Source organism: Balaenoptera borealis, assembly GCF_965194805.1.
Source record: "Balaenoptera borealis genome assembly, chromosome: 16".
Classification (NCBI taxonomy): domain Eukaryota; kingdom Metazoa; phylum Chordata; class Mammalia; order Artiodactyla; family Balaenopteridae; genus Balaenoptera; species Balaenoptera borealis.
Genome location: NC_138872.1, coordinates 52,040,624 through 52,054,629, shown reverse-complemented (window position 1 = coordinate 52,054,629; position 14,006 = coordinate 52,040,624). Strand labels below are relative to the sequence as shown.

Below are 14,006 nucleotides of genomic sequence, written 5' to 3'. Positions count from 1 at the left end.
GCTCTGGGCTGGCTGCAGCGGCGTCTCTGAATCCGCTCCGGCCCGCGTGGACCTGGCCTGTTCTGGGCTTAGGCATTGCGGTTGACTCGGCGGCAAGAGGTCCCAGCGACCGGAGGCCACGGCATGCAATGGTTTGTCAGTGAAGGTCTGAGCTGACCGGCCGCGCCTCCGAGCCCGGGGTCTCGGAGCGGGGACCCCGACGTCGTCTTCTACCTGCGGGGACGCAGGCTAGCCGGCACCCGCGGGATGCGCCTCACAGAGGCTGGCCCTGACCTTTCCGACCCGCACCCCGAGGCCGCACGCCCTGCTTCCAGCCCTTGCTTCAGGCGAGGAGACCCCTGGTTCGGTGGCCGAGTCGCTGTTGGCATAGATCGTAATGCAGAAAGTGGAGTCCAGAGAGCTGGTGCTTGAAATCTTCATTGACTCATCCAGAACGTTTGACTCCTTCTTCCCTTGAAACGTGGCTCACTCTGGACCCCTCCTCCATCCCTGCCCAGGGCAAGCCCTCACCTTCACACTTGGACTAGATATCGTCCCCTGTCAGTCCCCAGTGTCTCCTCGCGGTCACCTGGGAGCCCAACTAAAATAGAAGTGCACACCTGCTTGCTTTACTGGCTGCTTTCAGCCACAGCTGAGCGTTCTGTTTACTCAGGTATTAGGCAGTGCCCACCCAGTCTGTCTTTCCGGAACCAGCTCACATCCCACCTCTTTCATGAGACCTTTGGACAAGGAAAGAAATGCAATCTCCTGGGAGAAGTGTTTGATGGAAGAGGACAGAGTGGCTTTTCCTGGAGAAGCCGGGGAATCTGGGTCAGGACTCTCCTCCCCCCTTCCCCACAGCCTCAGACAGCACTCTGTCCCGCTACCACTTATACTCGCTGAACCCCTTCAGGGTACTTGGTCTGTGCTCAGGAGCCGAACACACACAGGAGCCATGGTGCCAAGGCTCCATGCCAGTCTGGAGCAGGAGACGAACGGATGATCACAGCGTGGGATATGGGGCCTTGGAAGCTGGGGGTGGAGGAGGGGCAGGGGTGATGTGCACAGGAAGAGGAGTGGGTAGAGCAGAGCAAGCTTGGAACTTGCTCCCCAGATGCCCCATGTTCCCACACCAGAGGACAGGAGAATCCACAGGACCCCTAAGGGTTTTCAGTCTTCTTCACCTCACCTTTGTTTCCATTGGTTACTGTTTCCCGATTTGGTACTTTGTTGTCCTCCCCCTGCACTGTTACTTTCTTTGTTGCTGGTCTCCCCAGGGCAGAGGTGCACTCTCTGTGTTAGATTTTGGTGGCATTAGCTTCACCAGTGAGTGAGTAAGTCACGCTCTCGCTACCCTGTGACGCTGCGTGTCTGTGGAGTCCAAGCGGCACCCTGACCAGTCTCTCAGTTGTCCTTTATCTTGCTCCTATGTCCTTACCACTCTTTTATTTATTCAGAGGTAAAGTTTTCTTGTTTTTCAGGAAATAGGCGTTCTTCTCTTGGCTCTGCTGCAGCCATGCCATCCCTCACCCCCACCCACTGCCCTGGCAGTAAGAGCCCCTGGGCCCAGAGGGGTGATAAGCCACTCCCAGAGGGTGTGAGAAGAGCCCATTTCCCATTGGGCTTCAGGAAGGTGAGAGAACTCACTGGAAGAGTCTAGATTTTGGGGAGCTCAGGCAAGTTCCTGACTGGAATAAGATGGCAGTTGAAGGCCTGGGGGTGAATGAGAAAGAAATTCAAGGGTGGAAGGGTGCAGAGGGGAGAGTAAGGAAAAGTGAAGCAGGCTGGGAGCCTGAGGCATCCCCCACTCAGAGAGAAAGGAAGAGGAGCCTACAGAGGAGGCAGATGAGGGGCCATGGGGGGCCTGGTGCAGTGGGGAGAAGGGGGCAGGGGACACTGAGATGCCTCAGAGAAGTCACAGGAAAAATGGACGGAGTGGGTGTGGCAGCCAGGCATGTGACAACGCTGTACTTTTGGTGAGTGGTGAGGGGAGGTAGGGAGTACAGGCAGGGATGGTAGACACCACTTTCCCAGAGCTGAGCTGAGAAGGGAGGGAGAGAACTACCTGCAAAGGAGAAGCCGAATGGGGCTTTGTAGAGGGGCTGGTGTGACCATGCTGCAGGGAGAAAGGCTATTGGGCAGGGCACTTCTCGGAGGAGAGCCCTCGTGACAAAGGTACACGGCCACGTCCATCTGCACTCAGGCCGGATGGTCTGAGCTCACAGGCTTAGCTCAGTGCTTCTCACGCCTGAGCTGCATCAGAAGCACCTGCTAACACACATTGCTGGTCCTCACCCCCCAGACTTCTGATTCAGTGGGTTTGGGGTGGGGCCTGAGAATATGCATTTCTAACAAGTTTCTGGATGATGTGGATGCTTCTGGTCAGAAACTCCACTTTGAGAACTTCTGCCTGAGTTGAATGCTGGCTCTACCATCTGTTGACCATGGAAAGTTGCCGGATATCTCTAAGTCTCAGCTTACTCTTCTGGGCAATGGGATAATAATCATGTCCACATCATGGGTTGACGGAGGGCCACATACAGGCTCACCCCTAACATTCGCATGGGCCAGGGCAGAGAACGCATGGAGCCCCACGAATCCAAATATTGAAAAATGGTGCCTTAAGTTTGCAAACTTGTCAATCTCTTCTCTCCTCCTACCTTCAGAAGTACAGCATCATTACAACCATGGTCACCCCCAGACCTCCATACTCCTGACAGGACATGGCAGGTGTTGTTCCTCTGAGGATGCTTCTATGGCCAGGTCTCAGTGAGGCTGAAAGCCACCCAGGTGGGACTCGAGGGGATCCTTTTCCACAGAAATGCACCTGGGTCCTCCATCAGGCCTCTAAGGTGAGTGGCCTCAATCTGGCAGAGAGCTGCCCCCACCCCTCCACCCCCAAGCTGAGCTCACTGGGTCCTCAAGTTGCCTCTGTAACCCTTGCAGCCCATGGCAGGCTGTGTGCACGTGGGCTAACCTGGCACTGGGAACTCTTTATTACAGCAAGACAGCCTTTGAGGGAAGTGGTGAGGGAGGCTGGGAGGGAGGCCAGGAGGAAGACCAGGAGGAAGACCTGAAGGGAGGTGGCGTGGGAGGCCAGGAGGGAGGCTGGGAGGAAAGGTGGGAGAAAGGCTGGGAGGAAGATGGAGTGGGAGGTGGAGTGAGAGGTGAAGAGGGAGGCTGGGAGGGACGTTGGAAGGGAGTCAGGGAGGGAGGTTGGGAAGAAGGTGGAGAGGGAGGTGGAAAAGGTAACAAGGGGCCTGCTGGTTCTGCCTTCGCTTGTTTGTTTTCCCCTTCGTTGGGGGGCACAGGGCAGGTGAAGCTCAGGAAGATGTCCTCCAGAGAGATCTGGTTGACTGAGTAGTCTTCCAACATGTACTTTTTCTTGGCTTGCTCCAAAATGCCAAACACCTGTGGGAAAGGAGGAGGCCGCTATAGATGATGGGCACAGGGAAGGGAGAGGAGGCAACAGGGGCTGGAAAGAGGAAGGGTCTTTGGGGTTGTTACAAAGCCCCCCAAAGACCCATCCCTCTCTCAGCTGCTCCCAGACCACCTCTCAAGAAGTCAGTCCTACAGAATTGAGCTCTCTGTGATTTTAGGGAAAGGGACCCTGGCTGGGAGTGGGGCCAGAAGGCAGAGGCCCCAGCTGGGTCCCTGGATTGCTGTGTGACCCTGGGCATATGGTGTCCCCTCTCTGGGTCTGCTCGCCTCTCTGTGAAATGAGGGGGCAGGAGGAGCTGACCTCCGAGGTCCCTTCCAACTCAAACATTCTTATTTTCTATGAAATCCACGTGAATGTTGCAGCAGCACTGAATAAGACTTCTACCCGAAAGAGAGAACACCAGAAAGTGGGTGACATCAGAGTTGTGCTCCCTCTGATGCCCAGGTATGTGCTCACCTTCGCCCAGCTGAGGTCATTGCCAGGCAGGTGGTAATGGACCATCCCTTGGTGCTCATCTTCCAGGACGCTGCCTGCACAGTGTCCCCATGAGGGCCGGGCTGGACGGCCAGGGGAGGGAGGCCCAGGCCCCTGGAATCGTGGCCCTCGTCCCAGAGGTCAGGGATGGACATACGCACAGATGACCTCTGCACAGCAGCACGTACCTGGGAAGGTCAGGTCCACGAATGCCTTGAACTCTTCCAGGGCCTCCTGCTGCCTGTCACTCCAGATCTTGGCCCATAGGGAGTAGCCACTGCCAAACTTGCTCTTGAGGTGATGTGGGCTGCCCAGGCACTTGAACTGACCCTGCACCATGATGGCCAGCCGGGTGCACAAGGCCTCACAGTCCTCCATGCTGGGGAGAGGGGGTGGAGGCCTGACAAAAGGCTGGGAGATGCTGATGCCCGCCATCCACGTCAAAGTCTTGTGCAGATGGGAAGGTGTTGATGCCCAGATCAGGCTGTTCCTGATTCCCATGCTCAGGGTGTGGCCCACATGGTAGAGCCTGGGGACTCTCCTCACAGACTCTTACCAGATGCTGACAGGTCTTCTCTCCACCCAGCCCCTCCCAGCCCAGCCCTCCCACAGCCCCGGTCCTGGCTTTACCTGTGGGAGGTGATGACAATGGCCTTGCCAGACTTGCGGGCCCTCGCGACGGTGCCCCAGAGCAGGCTCCGGGCCACGGGGTCCATGCCAGTGGACGGCTCGTCCAGGAAGATAACCGTGGGCTCTCCAAGCAAGGCAATGCCGGCGCTCAGCTTCCGCTTGTTGCCACTGCTGGGGCAGAGGGTGAGAAGTTGGGTAATTGGCAATCTTAAGTTTCCAGTAGTACAATCCTCCCCCCTTTTTTCTTCTCTATGAAGAAAGTGCTCACGCCCCCTGGTGGGGCATTCAGTAACATGGCCCACCACCCTCCCCCAGGGGTGCACTGTGACTTGGCTGTCCACTCAGCATCTAAACCATTCCCCTGGACACAGGGATCGGTCCAGGGTGAGCACATGGTCCATGAATCTCCTTTGAGGGTCTCTATGTGTGTTAGGGGGATAAGAGCATAGGGCCGTTTTAGCTAACTTTATTTAATGAACACATAGCATTTACAATGTACAAGGCACTCTTCTAAACATCCCAGGTGTTAACTCATTTAATCATCAAAAGATGCAAGGAAACACAAAAACATGCTTGAAACTGAAGTCAACAGAGGAAAGAGACAGGGCGACATCATCTAACCGCCTCTGACTTTCCTGTCCCGGGATTGGGGTACTGCTGCCAGCCTGCAGGGGCGCTGTGCACAACTCGAGGGGTGGCCTGGGATTCCGGACATGTGTGGCCTTGCTTTGTTTAAGCTAACTGGAGTTGGGTTAGGATCACTGGCAACATAAGACTGAGGAATCCCCCAGGCTTCTCAGCAGAACAACAGCTCAGATGCCTCACACAGAGCGGGATAAGGTAGTGTGTGCTTGAAATGCAAGTCTACCAAAAATCAGAAGCCCTTTGTGAAGCGACAGGAAGAATAACACCAATGGTGCAGCAGCCCGTCCTCAGCCACATAACTGCCTGGGGCCAAGAGGAAGCTGTGCCTTGGGGCAGCCCAGGCCATTGACCCATTCTTACAGGGGAGGGAGGCCACCTCCCCAAAAATCCATGCAGTGGCATGGACCACAAAACTACCCCAAGCACGGAGCTGACACGCCTTGCCCTACCCCTCAGCACTGAGAAGAACCACAACACATCTTATTACCGGAGGGGGAAGGGCCGAGGGAGCCCCAAGTCTCACCTGTAGGTCTTCACCAGGTTGTCGGCGTACATGTACATGAGTAAGTCATCAAGAATTTGGTCCACACAGGCACTGATGTGGCGCTCGGGGATGCCCCGGAGCCGGGCATACATGACCAGTGTCTCCTTGCCCGTCATGTGGTCCAGCAGGGCATCAAAATGGGGACAGTAGCCGATCCACTGCCGCACCTGGGGTTGGAACACAGCCCAAGGGGTAGGTGTGTCAGAAGGAAAGCTACCAATTGGGCAGGGGCCTGGACCCTGCCTCTGCCCTGTGCACCCCCACGTGTGCCACATGAACAGACGTGTGCCATGGGGTGCCATGGTCCAACAGTGACGTTCAGGAGTCTGGATGCAGCACTTGCTGGTGGCGTGAACCCCAGTTCTGGAGGGTGCATGTGGGGCTGGAGTGCTTATTTCCTGCCTGCCTGGCAGGAAACCTCAGTGCCCAGTGCTCCCTACCTCTTGTCACCTTCCAAGTATATGGTCAGCAGAAGACGCTTTATTTTTTCCCCTTTGAACACATTTTCTATTAGACATGTAACCCACGAATAGATTTTCTTTGTAAGGCTGCTGGAGTCTCTTGCCAGGGCACGCCCCGGGCAGTGCAGTCACATGGGGGTGCACTTCCAAACTTTTGCATGGCTGGGTGCTCCCCATAGGGGACCAACTGTGTTACAAAGAGTATCATCCTTTATCTACCATTCTGCAACTTGCTTTTTTAACTCGCCATTATGTCTTAAAGATCTTCCTTGGTCAGTAAATACAAACCTGTATTGGCTGTACTGCGTGGCTTGTGGTATCTTAGTTCCCCAACCAGGGACTGAACCTGCGTCCTCGGCAGTGAAAACGCGGAGTCCTAACAAATGGACCTCCAGGGAATTCCCTTCTGCCCATTTTTTAATCAGGTTGTTTGTTTTTTTGATATTGAGTTGTATGAGCTCTTTATATATTTTGGATATTAACTCCTTATCAGTCATAACACTTGCAAATATTTTCTCCCATTCAGTAGGTTGCCTTTTCATTTTGTCGATGGCTTCCTCTGCTGGGCAAAAGTTTTTAAGTTTAATCAGGTCCCATTTGTTTATTTTTCCTTTTGTTTCCCTTGCCGTAGGAGACAGATTCAAAAAAGATACTGCTATGATTTATGTCAAAGAGTGTTCTATGTTCTCTTCTAGGAGATTTTTCTTTTTTTTTATACTTTGGGTTTATTTATTTATTTATATTTAATTATTTATGGCTGTGTTGGGTCTTCGTTTCTGTGCGAGGGCTTTCTCTAGTTGTGGCAAGTGGGGGCCACTCTTCATCACGGTGCGCGGGCCTCTCATCATCGCGGCCTCTCTTGTTGCGGAGCACAGGCTCCAGACGCGCAGGCTCAGCAATCGTGGCTCACGGGCCTAGTTGGTCCGTGGCACGTGGGATCTTCCCAGACCAGGGCTCGAACCTGTGTCCCCTGCATTGGCAGGCAGATTCTCAACCACTGCGCCACCAGGGAAGCCCCTCTTCTAGGAGTTTTATGGTTTCTGCTCTTACATTTTATTTTATCTTTAATCCATTTTGAGTTTATTTTTGTAAATGGTGTGAGAAAATGTTCTAATTTCTTTTTTAGTATTTTATTGAAGTATAGTTGATTTACAATCTTGTGTTAGTTTCTGGTATACAGCAAAGTGATTCAGTTATACATATATATTCTTTTTCATCTTCTTTTCCATTGTGGTTTATTACAAGATGTTGAATATAGTTTCCTATGCTATACAGTAGGACATTGTTATTTATCTATTTTATATATAGTAGTTTGTATCTGAAAATGTTCTAATTTCACTCTTTTACACATTCTTTTACAGTTTTTCCAGCACCTTATTGAAGAGACTGTTTTTTCCTCTGTTATGTATTCTTGCCTCCTTTGTTGTAGATTAGTTGACCATAAGTGCATAGGTTTATTTCTGGGCTCTCTATTCTGTTCCATTGATCTATGTGTCTGTTTTTAGGCCAGTACCATACAGTTTTGATTATTGGAGCTTTGTAGTATAGTCTGAAGTCAGGGAACATGATACCTCCAGCTCTGTTCTTTTTTTTTTAATATATAAATTTATTTATTTTTTATTTATTTATTTTTGGCTGCATTGGATCTTCGTTGCTGCATGTGGGCTTTCTATAGTTGCTGTGAGCGGGGGCTACTCTTCATTGCGGTGTGTGGGCTTCCCATTGCGGTGGCTTCTCTTGGTGCAGAGCATGGGCTCTAGGCACGTGGGCTTCAGTAGTTGCGGCACACAGGCTCAGTAGTTGTGGCCTACGGGCTCTAGAGCGCAGGCTCAGTAATTGTGGCGCACGGGCTTAGTTGCTCTGTGGCATGTGGGATCTTCCTGGACCAGGGATCGAACCCGTGTCCCCTGCATTGGCAGGTGGACTCTCAACCACTGCACCACCAGGGAAACCCTCCAGCTCTGTTCTTTTTTCTCAAGACAGTTTGCTAAAATTAAAAAAAAATCATGAGTGGGTACTGAGTTTTTATCAATTGCTTTTTCAGCTTCTATTGATAAATATTTTTCTCCTTTCATCTGTGAAGGTAGTGCTTTACATTGGTGGATTTCCTACTGTTAAACCTTACATTTCTGGAATAAACCTCATGATTGTAATTTTTTTTCTTTCAATATACTGCTGAATTTGTATTGTTAATATCTTATTTAGGGTATTTATGTTCCTGTATGAAATTGGCCTATGGCTCATGTTGGATACTGTCTTTGTCTGGTTTTTCACTTAAGATTGGGTAGCACTCTGTCTTCTCTCCTATGCTTCTGAAGTGGATATACAAGAAGGAAATAACTGTTTGGTGGTGGTTGGTATACTTGCCCATCAATCCCTTTTAGCCTAGACTCTTTTAAGAAGGGGTAGATCTTTAATCATTATTTCAATTTTACCTCCAGTTTTGGTCTATATAGGCTTTCTATTTCATGAACAAATTTTGGGATAGAAGGCTTGAAAATGTTATTATTTGATGCAAAGAAAATGAAGAAATGTGATGTTTCTTACACACCTGAGTTTGCAGTAAGCCTGTTGCCATGGTGGCTCATCTGGGATGGCCAAGGAGCCCTGCTCAGAGCATGGTGGCACCATGGACCAATGACAATCCCACAGTGGAGCTGAATGATTCTGAGTGAGTAACTCTGACAGAAACGCATGCGGACTCTCAGAAGTCACTGCTGATTTTTAGAATACTAGCAGATTCTGGTAAGAATGTATTTTAGGAAATGTGAAAGAATGCTTAAATATATTTGTACAGATAAAGGGTGGTAAGCAGAAGGCTCACAAAGGAAGAGAGCAAAGATGTACCTCTGTTAGAGTTTGCTGATGAGATTAATCCATGTGAGATTTCTAGGAGAAAATGGAGAAGTGGAGGAGCAGGTTTAACTATATTTAAATTCTATATTTCCAACTATGAATTTTCACAAATTGCCAGGAGGTGATGTGCAGATGGGTTCCAGGGAGACTGAAATCCAATTTCTTGCCAGCCAGGCAGGATGAAGGTCTTATAGGCAGATGCCACTTGATTTTAAATAATACAAAGAAATGTAACACTTCTTATCATTTGAGTTTATGGAGTAGGTTCATACTTTCTTGTCTATGAGCTTCAGTAAATGTCTGTTGGATGGATGATTGATGACAATAAGGCCAGTGGGAGGGTCTCTCCACGACCATCTGCCCTTGCCCTGTCTTGTTTTGTCTTTTATTCCTTTGTTTGTTCATTTGTTCATTCCTTCCTTCTTTTTTACAACAGCTTATTGAGATATAATTCGCATACCATACAATTCATCCATTTACCACAATCACCCATCAGATGTGTTCAGTTCAATGGTTTTTAATGTAGTCACAGTGGTGGTCCATGATCACAATCAAACTTACAGCATTTCCTCACTCCTCCGCAGAACAACCTCAAATCCATGAACAGTTACTGCCGCCTTTCCCCACTAGTCTACTTACTGTCTCCATAGATTTACCTGTTCTGGATATTCCATACAAACAGAATCACACAATCTGTGGCCTTTCGTGACTTGCTTCTTTCACTTAGCATCATGTATTTAAGGTCCATCCATATTGTAGCGTGTGTCAGTGCTTCATTCATTTTTATGGTTTTTTTTTTTAATTAATTCATTTATTTTTGGCTGTGTTGAGTCTTCATTGCTGTGCACAAGCTTTCTCTAGCTGTGGCAAGCGGGGGCTACTCTTTGTTATGGTGTGTGGGCTTCTCATTGTGGTGGCTTCTCTTGTTGTGGAGCACGGGCTCTAGGCATGCGGGCTTCAGTATTTGTGGCACACAGGCTCAGTAGTTGTGGCTCGTGGGCTCTAGAGTGCAGGCTCAGTAGTTGTGGCACATGGGCTTAGTTGCTCCATGGCATGTGGGATCTTCCTGGACCAGGGCTCGAACCCGTGTCCCCTGCCTTGGCAGGCAGATTCTTAACCACTGCACCACCAGGGAAGTCCCCTTTTTATGGTTGAATAATATCCTACTGCATGGATAGATTACATTTTGTTTATCCATTCATCTGTTTGTTGGTGGACATTTGGGCTGATTCCACCTTTTGGCTACTGTGAAAAATGCTGCTATGAACATTCATGTACAAATTTTTGTGTGAATGTAACTTTTCAGTTCTCTTGGATATATACCTAGGAGTGAAATTGCTGGGTCATATGGTAACTCTGTGTTTAACCTATCTTCTCTAATAATCTTAATCTTTTAATTGGAGTCTTTAGTCCATTTATATATAATGCAATTATTAATATATTTGGATTTAAATCTACCATCTTATTAGGGCTACCTACTTGTCCCATGTGTTCTATGTTCCTTTTTCTCTCACACTTATTGTCCTCTATTGACTATTTTTTATAATCCAGAGGGCTGCCTGAGTGTCTTTTTTTTTCTTTAAATATTTATTTATTTTATTTTTCGGCTGTGTCAGGTCTTAGTTGCAGCACGTGGGATCTTTCCTTGCGGTGTGCGGGCTTCTCTCCATAGTTGTGGCACGGGCTCAGTAGTTGTGGCACAAGGCAGATTCTTAACCACTGGACCACCAGGGAAGTCCCCTGAGTGTCTTCATGACATGGCTGCTAGCTTCCCTCAGAGTGAGTGATGTGAAGGGGAGAGTGTACTCAAAACATAAGCTGCAGTGTCTTTCATAACCCAATCTCAGAAGTGACATGCCATCTCTTCTACAGTATTCTGTCAGTCACACAGACCAACCCTGGTACAATCTGGGAGGGGACTAGTCAAGGTTGTAAATATCAGGAGGGGGTTTTTACAGGCTGTCTTGAAGGTATACCACAATGTCTCTTACCTTCTTTCGTATATTTTCTACCCTGTTGACTCTCAGTGCTTCATTCTAAATTATTTTTGTGGGGGGAGTTGTCTTTTAGGTACATGTGCCTGGTTATTTTTTTAATGTACACCAAACATTGCACTGGCAAAATTGTAGAAATCATATGAGGCCTATGATGATGGCATCTTCCACCAGACTTCTCTTTACATTTGCTCCTCCCAGGTGCCTGGGAGCACTGGTGATTTAGGGTCACATCAATTCCATTTCAGGGACTGATAAGAGTCCAAGTTGTTTTGCAATCCTTGTGTGAACTTGTCTAAGTATAGTTCATCCCTGCACTTAGGATGCAGCCCTTTGGGGTCCCAACTCAAAGAAAGGATGCTTTCACCAGGCCTCCCCCTGCCCCAGAGGGCTCATCCTGAACTCCAGTGCCTGCCACTTCAACACCAAGAGCAACACTCAGCTCTCAGCAACCCAGCCTGGAATTGGCCATCTCCCTGGGCCTCTGTCCCCTCCTACCTCTTGGCTCGTAAGTCTTCACTGTCTTGTTAGCTCTCTGAATCCTTTGAAGACACGTTTTAAAACTTTGGTCCTGTTTTTCTAGTTACTAATGATCATCAGGAAGGGGATTAGAGTTACCTGATTTGCCATTACCAAAAGACTTGTCCATAATTATTAAAATAACAAAAAATTAAAATTAATATCAAATGTTTCATAGCCATGAGAGACTTATACTGGTTATGATTGTTCAACCAGGCTATGTATACCACAAGGTTGATAGAGACTGGTAATTAAGAGTGTGGATTCTGACACACTAGCCTGTGTCAGTTCTTCTGTTTTCTCTCTAAACTTTATTTTAGAGAGTACAGGGCACAGTAAAGCTGGTTTGATAAACTCCTCGGTGCTAGTATGGTTCATGCTGTGAACAGTGCAACTTTGATTAGGCCTCTGTAGTTCGGTCTCCTCATATGCCTGTCATTGAATCCACTGTACACTGACCACCACCTCTGTCATTACACTTACCTCACTGCATGGAAATGGCTGGTTCACATGACCATGAGCTCCTTGCAAGTGAGAATCACTCGGCCTAGCACAATTGCTGGCATATACTAGGCATTCAAAAATTGTTTCATTGAATTGGTGCCAATAATTGAAGTAGACTTCAATAAGAATGTCAGGGGGCTTCCCTGGTGGCACAGTGGTTGAGAATCCACCTGCCAATGCAGGGGACATGGGTTTGAGCCCTGGTCCAGGAAGATCACACATGCCGCAGAGCAACTAAGCCCGTGGGCCACAACTGCTGAGCCTGCACTCTAGAGCCCATGAGCCACAACTACTGAGCCCGTGTGTGTGCCTAGAGCCGGTGCTCCGCAACAGGAGAAGCCACGGCAATGAGAAGGAGCCTGCGCACCAAAACAAAGAGTAGCCCCTGCTCACCGCAACTAGAGAAAGTCCGCGCAGCAATGAAGACCCAATGCAGCCAAAAATAAATAAATAAATAAATAAATTTATAAAAATAAAGAAAATTTTTTAAAAAAGTTCAGGTTTGAGGGTTATATATTAAATTTGAGTTTAAAATGGGAGAAAGTCTGAGTAAGGCTGTCTAGAAGGCATGTATATAAGTAGGTCTGAAACACAGGACTGGGATTGGGCTGAGGATGCGGCTACTTGGGAGATGTCAGCTGACAGAAGATAATGGGAGTCAGCGTAAGGAATGAGATCAGGCGGGGACAGTGTGTAGAAGGAGAAAGCCAGTGGGCTGATGTTGCAGTCCTGAGGAGCACCACAGTCTAACGGGCTAGATGAAGAAGATCTACCAAGTGGGTCTAAGAAAGAAGTGTCAGTGATAGAGAAGAGCCAGACGAGAGGGGAAGCTATAGAAGTAAACAAAGGAAGGCGAGAATTTGAAGGAGAAAAAGGCCTGCATTAAGAAATGCTGCAGAACTACTGAGCCTGCGCTCTAGAGCCCGTGCTCTGCAACAAGAGAAGCCACCGCAATGAGAAGCCCCTGCACCGCAACAAAGAGTAGTCCCTGCTCGCTGCAACTAGAGAAAGCCCGTGCACAGCAATGAAGACCCACTGCAGCCAAAAATAAATAAATTAAATAAATTAATTTTTAAAAAAAAAGAAATTTTGCAGAGAAGGCAAGGAAGCTGACTCAAAGTTAGGAGTAGGCTTGACTTGGTGAGTGCAATGGGCATGGGGCCAGGGAGAACAGATTCCAGGGCTGTTTGGAAGGGAGCATCCATGGACTAAGGTCGCCGACTAGACGTCTTGAGTGGTGCCTTGGACAGCTGTAGATGTGTGCCACTCCCACAGGAAGCACAGGGGGAGGGGGAAGAAGAGGTTGGGGGTGTGTGGGGACAGCTGATGGCTTTGGGGGTCCATTGGGCTTCAGGTGCCTTGCGTTTCAGGGACATTTTAGAGGCAATGTTGAGTAAGCAGCTTGATATATGATCTAAAGCTCAGAGAAGAGGTCTAGGATGGAGCTATGGATTTGGGAGTCAGAGATAAACCTGATACCTGGAATTTTCAAAGATCAATTCCATTCCAGTTCCCTTTCCCCAACCCTGTGTAACACCCCTAGGTGTATTTCAGTGCCCCCCTCTTCCTGATACACCCACACCATCTCCAGGTTCATGCCTCCCTCGTCTCAGGTCACAGCCTACCTTCCCCAAGTCAGATCTGATGCTGAGGCCGTTGACAAAGGCATCCCCAGAGGTGATAGGCTCTTCCCCAGTCAGCATTTTGAAAATGGAAGTTTTCCCAGCTCCATTGAGGCCAAGAAGGCCAAAGCATTCTTCTGCTTGAACAGTGAAGGAAACCTTGTTCACAGCCAGTGGGGGTAACTTCTTGGCATAGACCTGAGATACACAAGACAGAAGACACACAGTGAGGAGGCCTGGAGTGAGCAGTCTGGAGTTAACTGTTGCATACCAGTTCTGGGACAGGTTGAGCTGCCCTCAGGGCCTAGGGGCTCCAGTGTAGCCAGGCTTGAATCT

General features: G+C 48.9%; 1 protein-coding gene across 1 annotated transcript in view; it reads right to left on the bottom strand.

The window, feature by feature from the left end:
• Positions 1-2,907: 2,907 nt before the first annotated feature.
• The window catches only part of LOC309613551 (ATP-binding cassette sub-family A member 17-like), a 91,048-nt gene continuing 79,949 nt past the window's right edge, over positions 2,908-14,006 (bottom strand). Inside the window, 6 exon segments of the mRNA XM_082360468.1 lie at positions 2,908-3,390; positions 3,878-3,947; positions 4,080-4,274; positions 4,526-4,696; positions 5,694-5,881; positions 13,674-13,868. Of these exon segments, the coding sequence (XP_082216594.1) occupies positions 2,977-3,390; positions 3,878-3,947; positions 4,080-4,274; positions 4,526-4,696; positions 5,694-5,881; positions 13,674-13,868 (1,233 nt within the window). The 3' untranslated portion in view covers positions 2,908-2,976.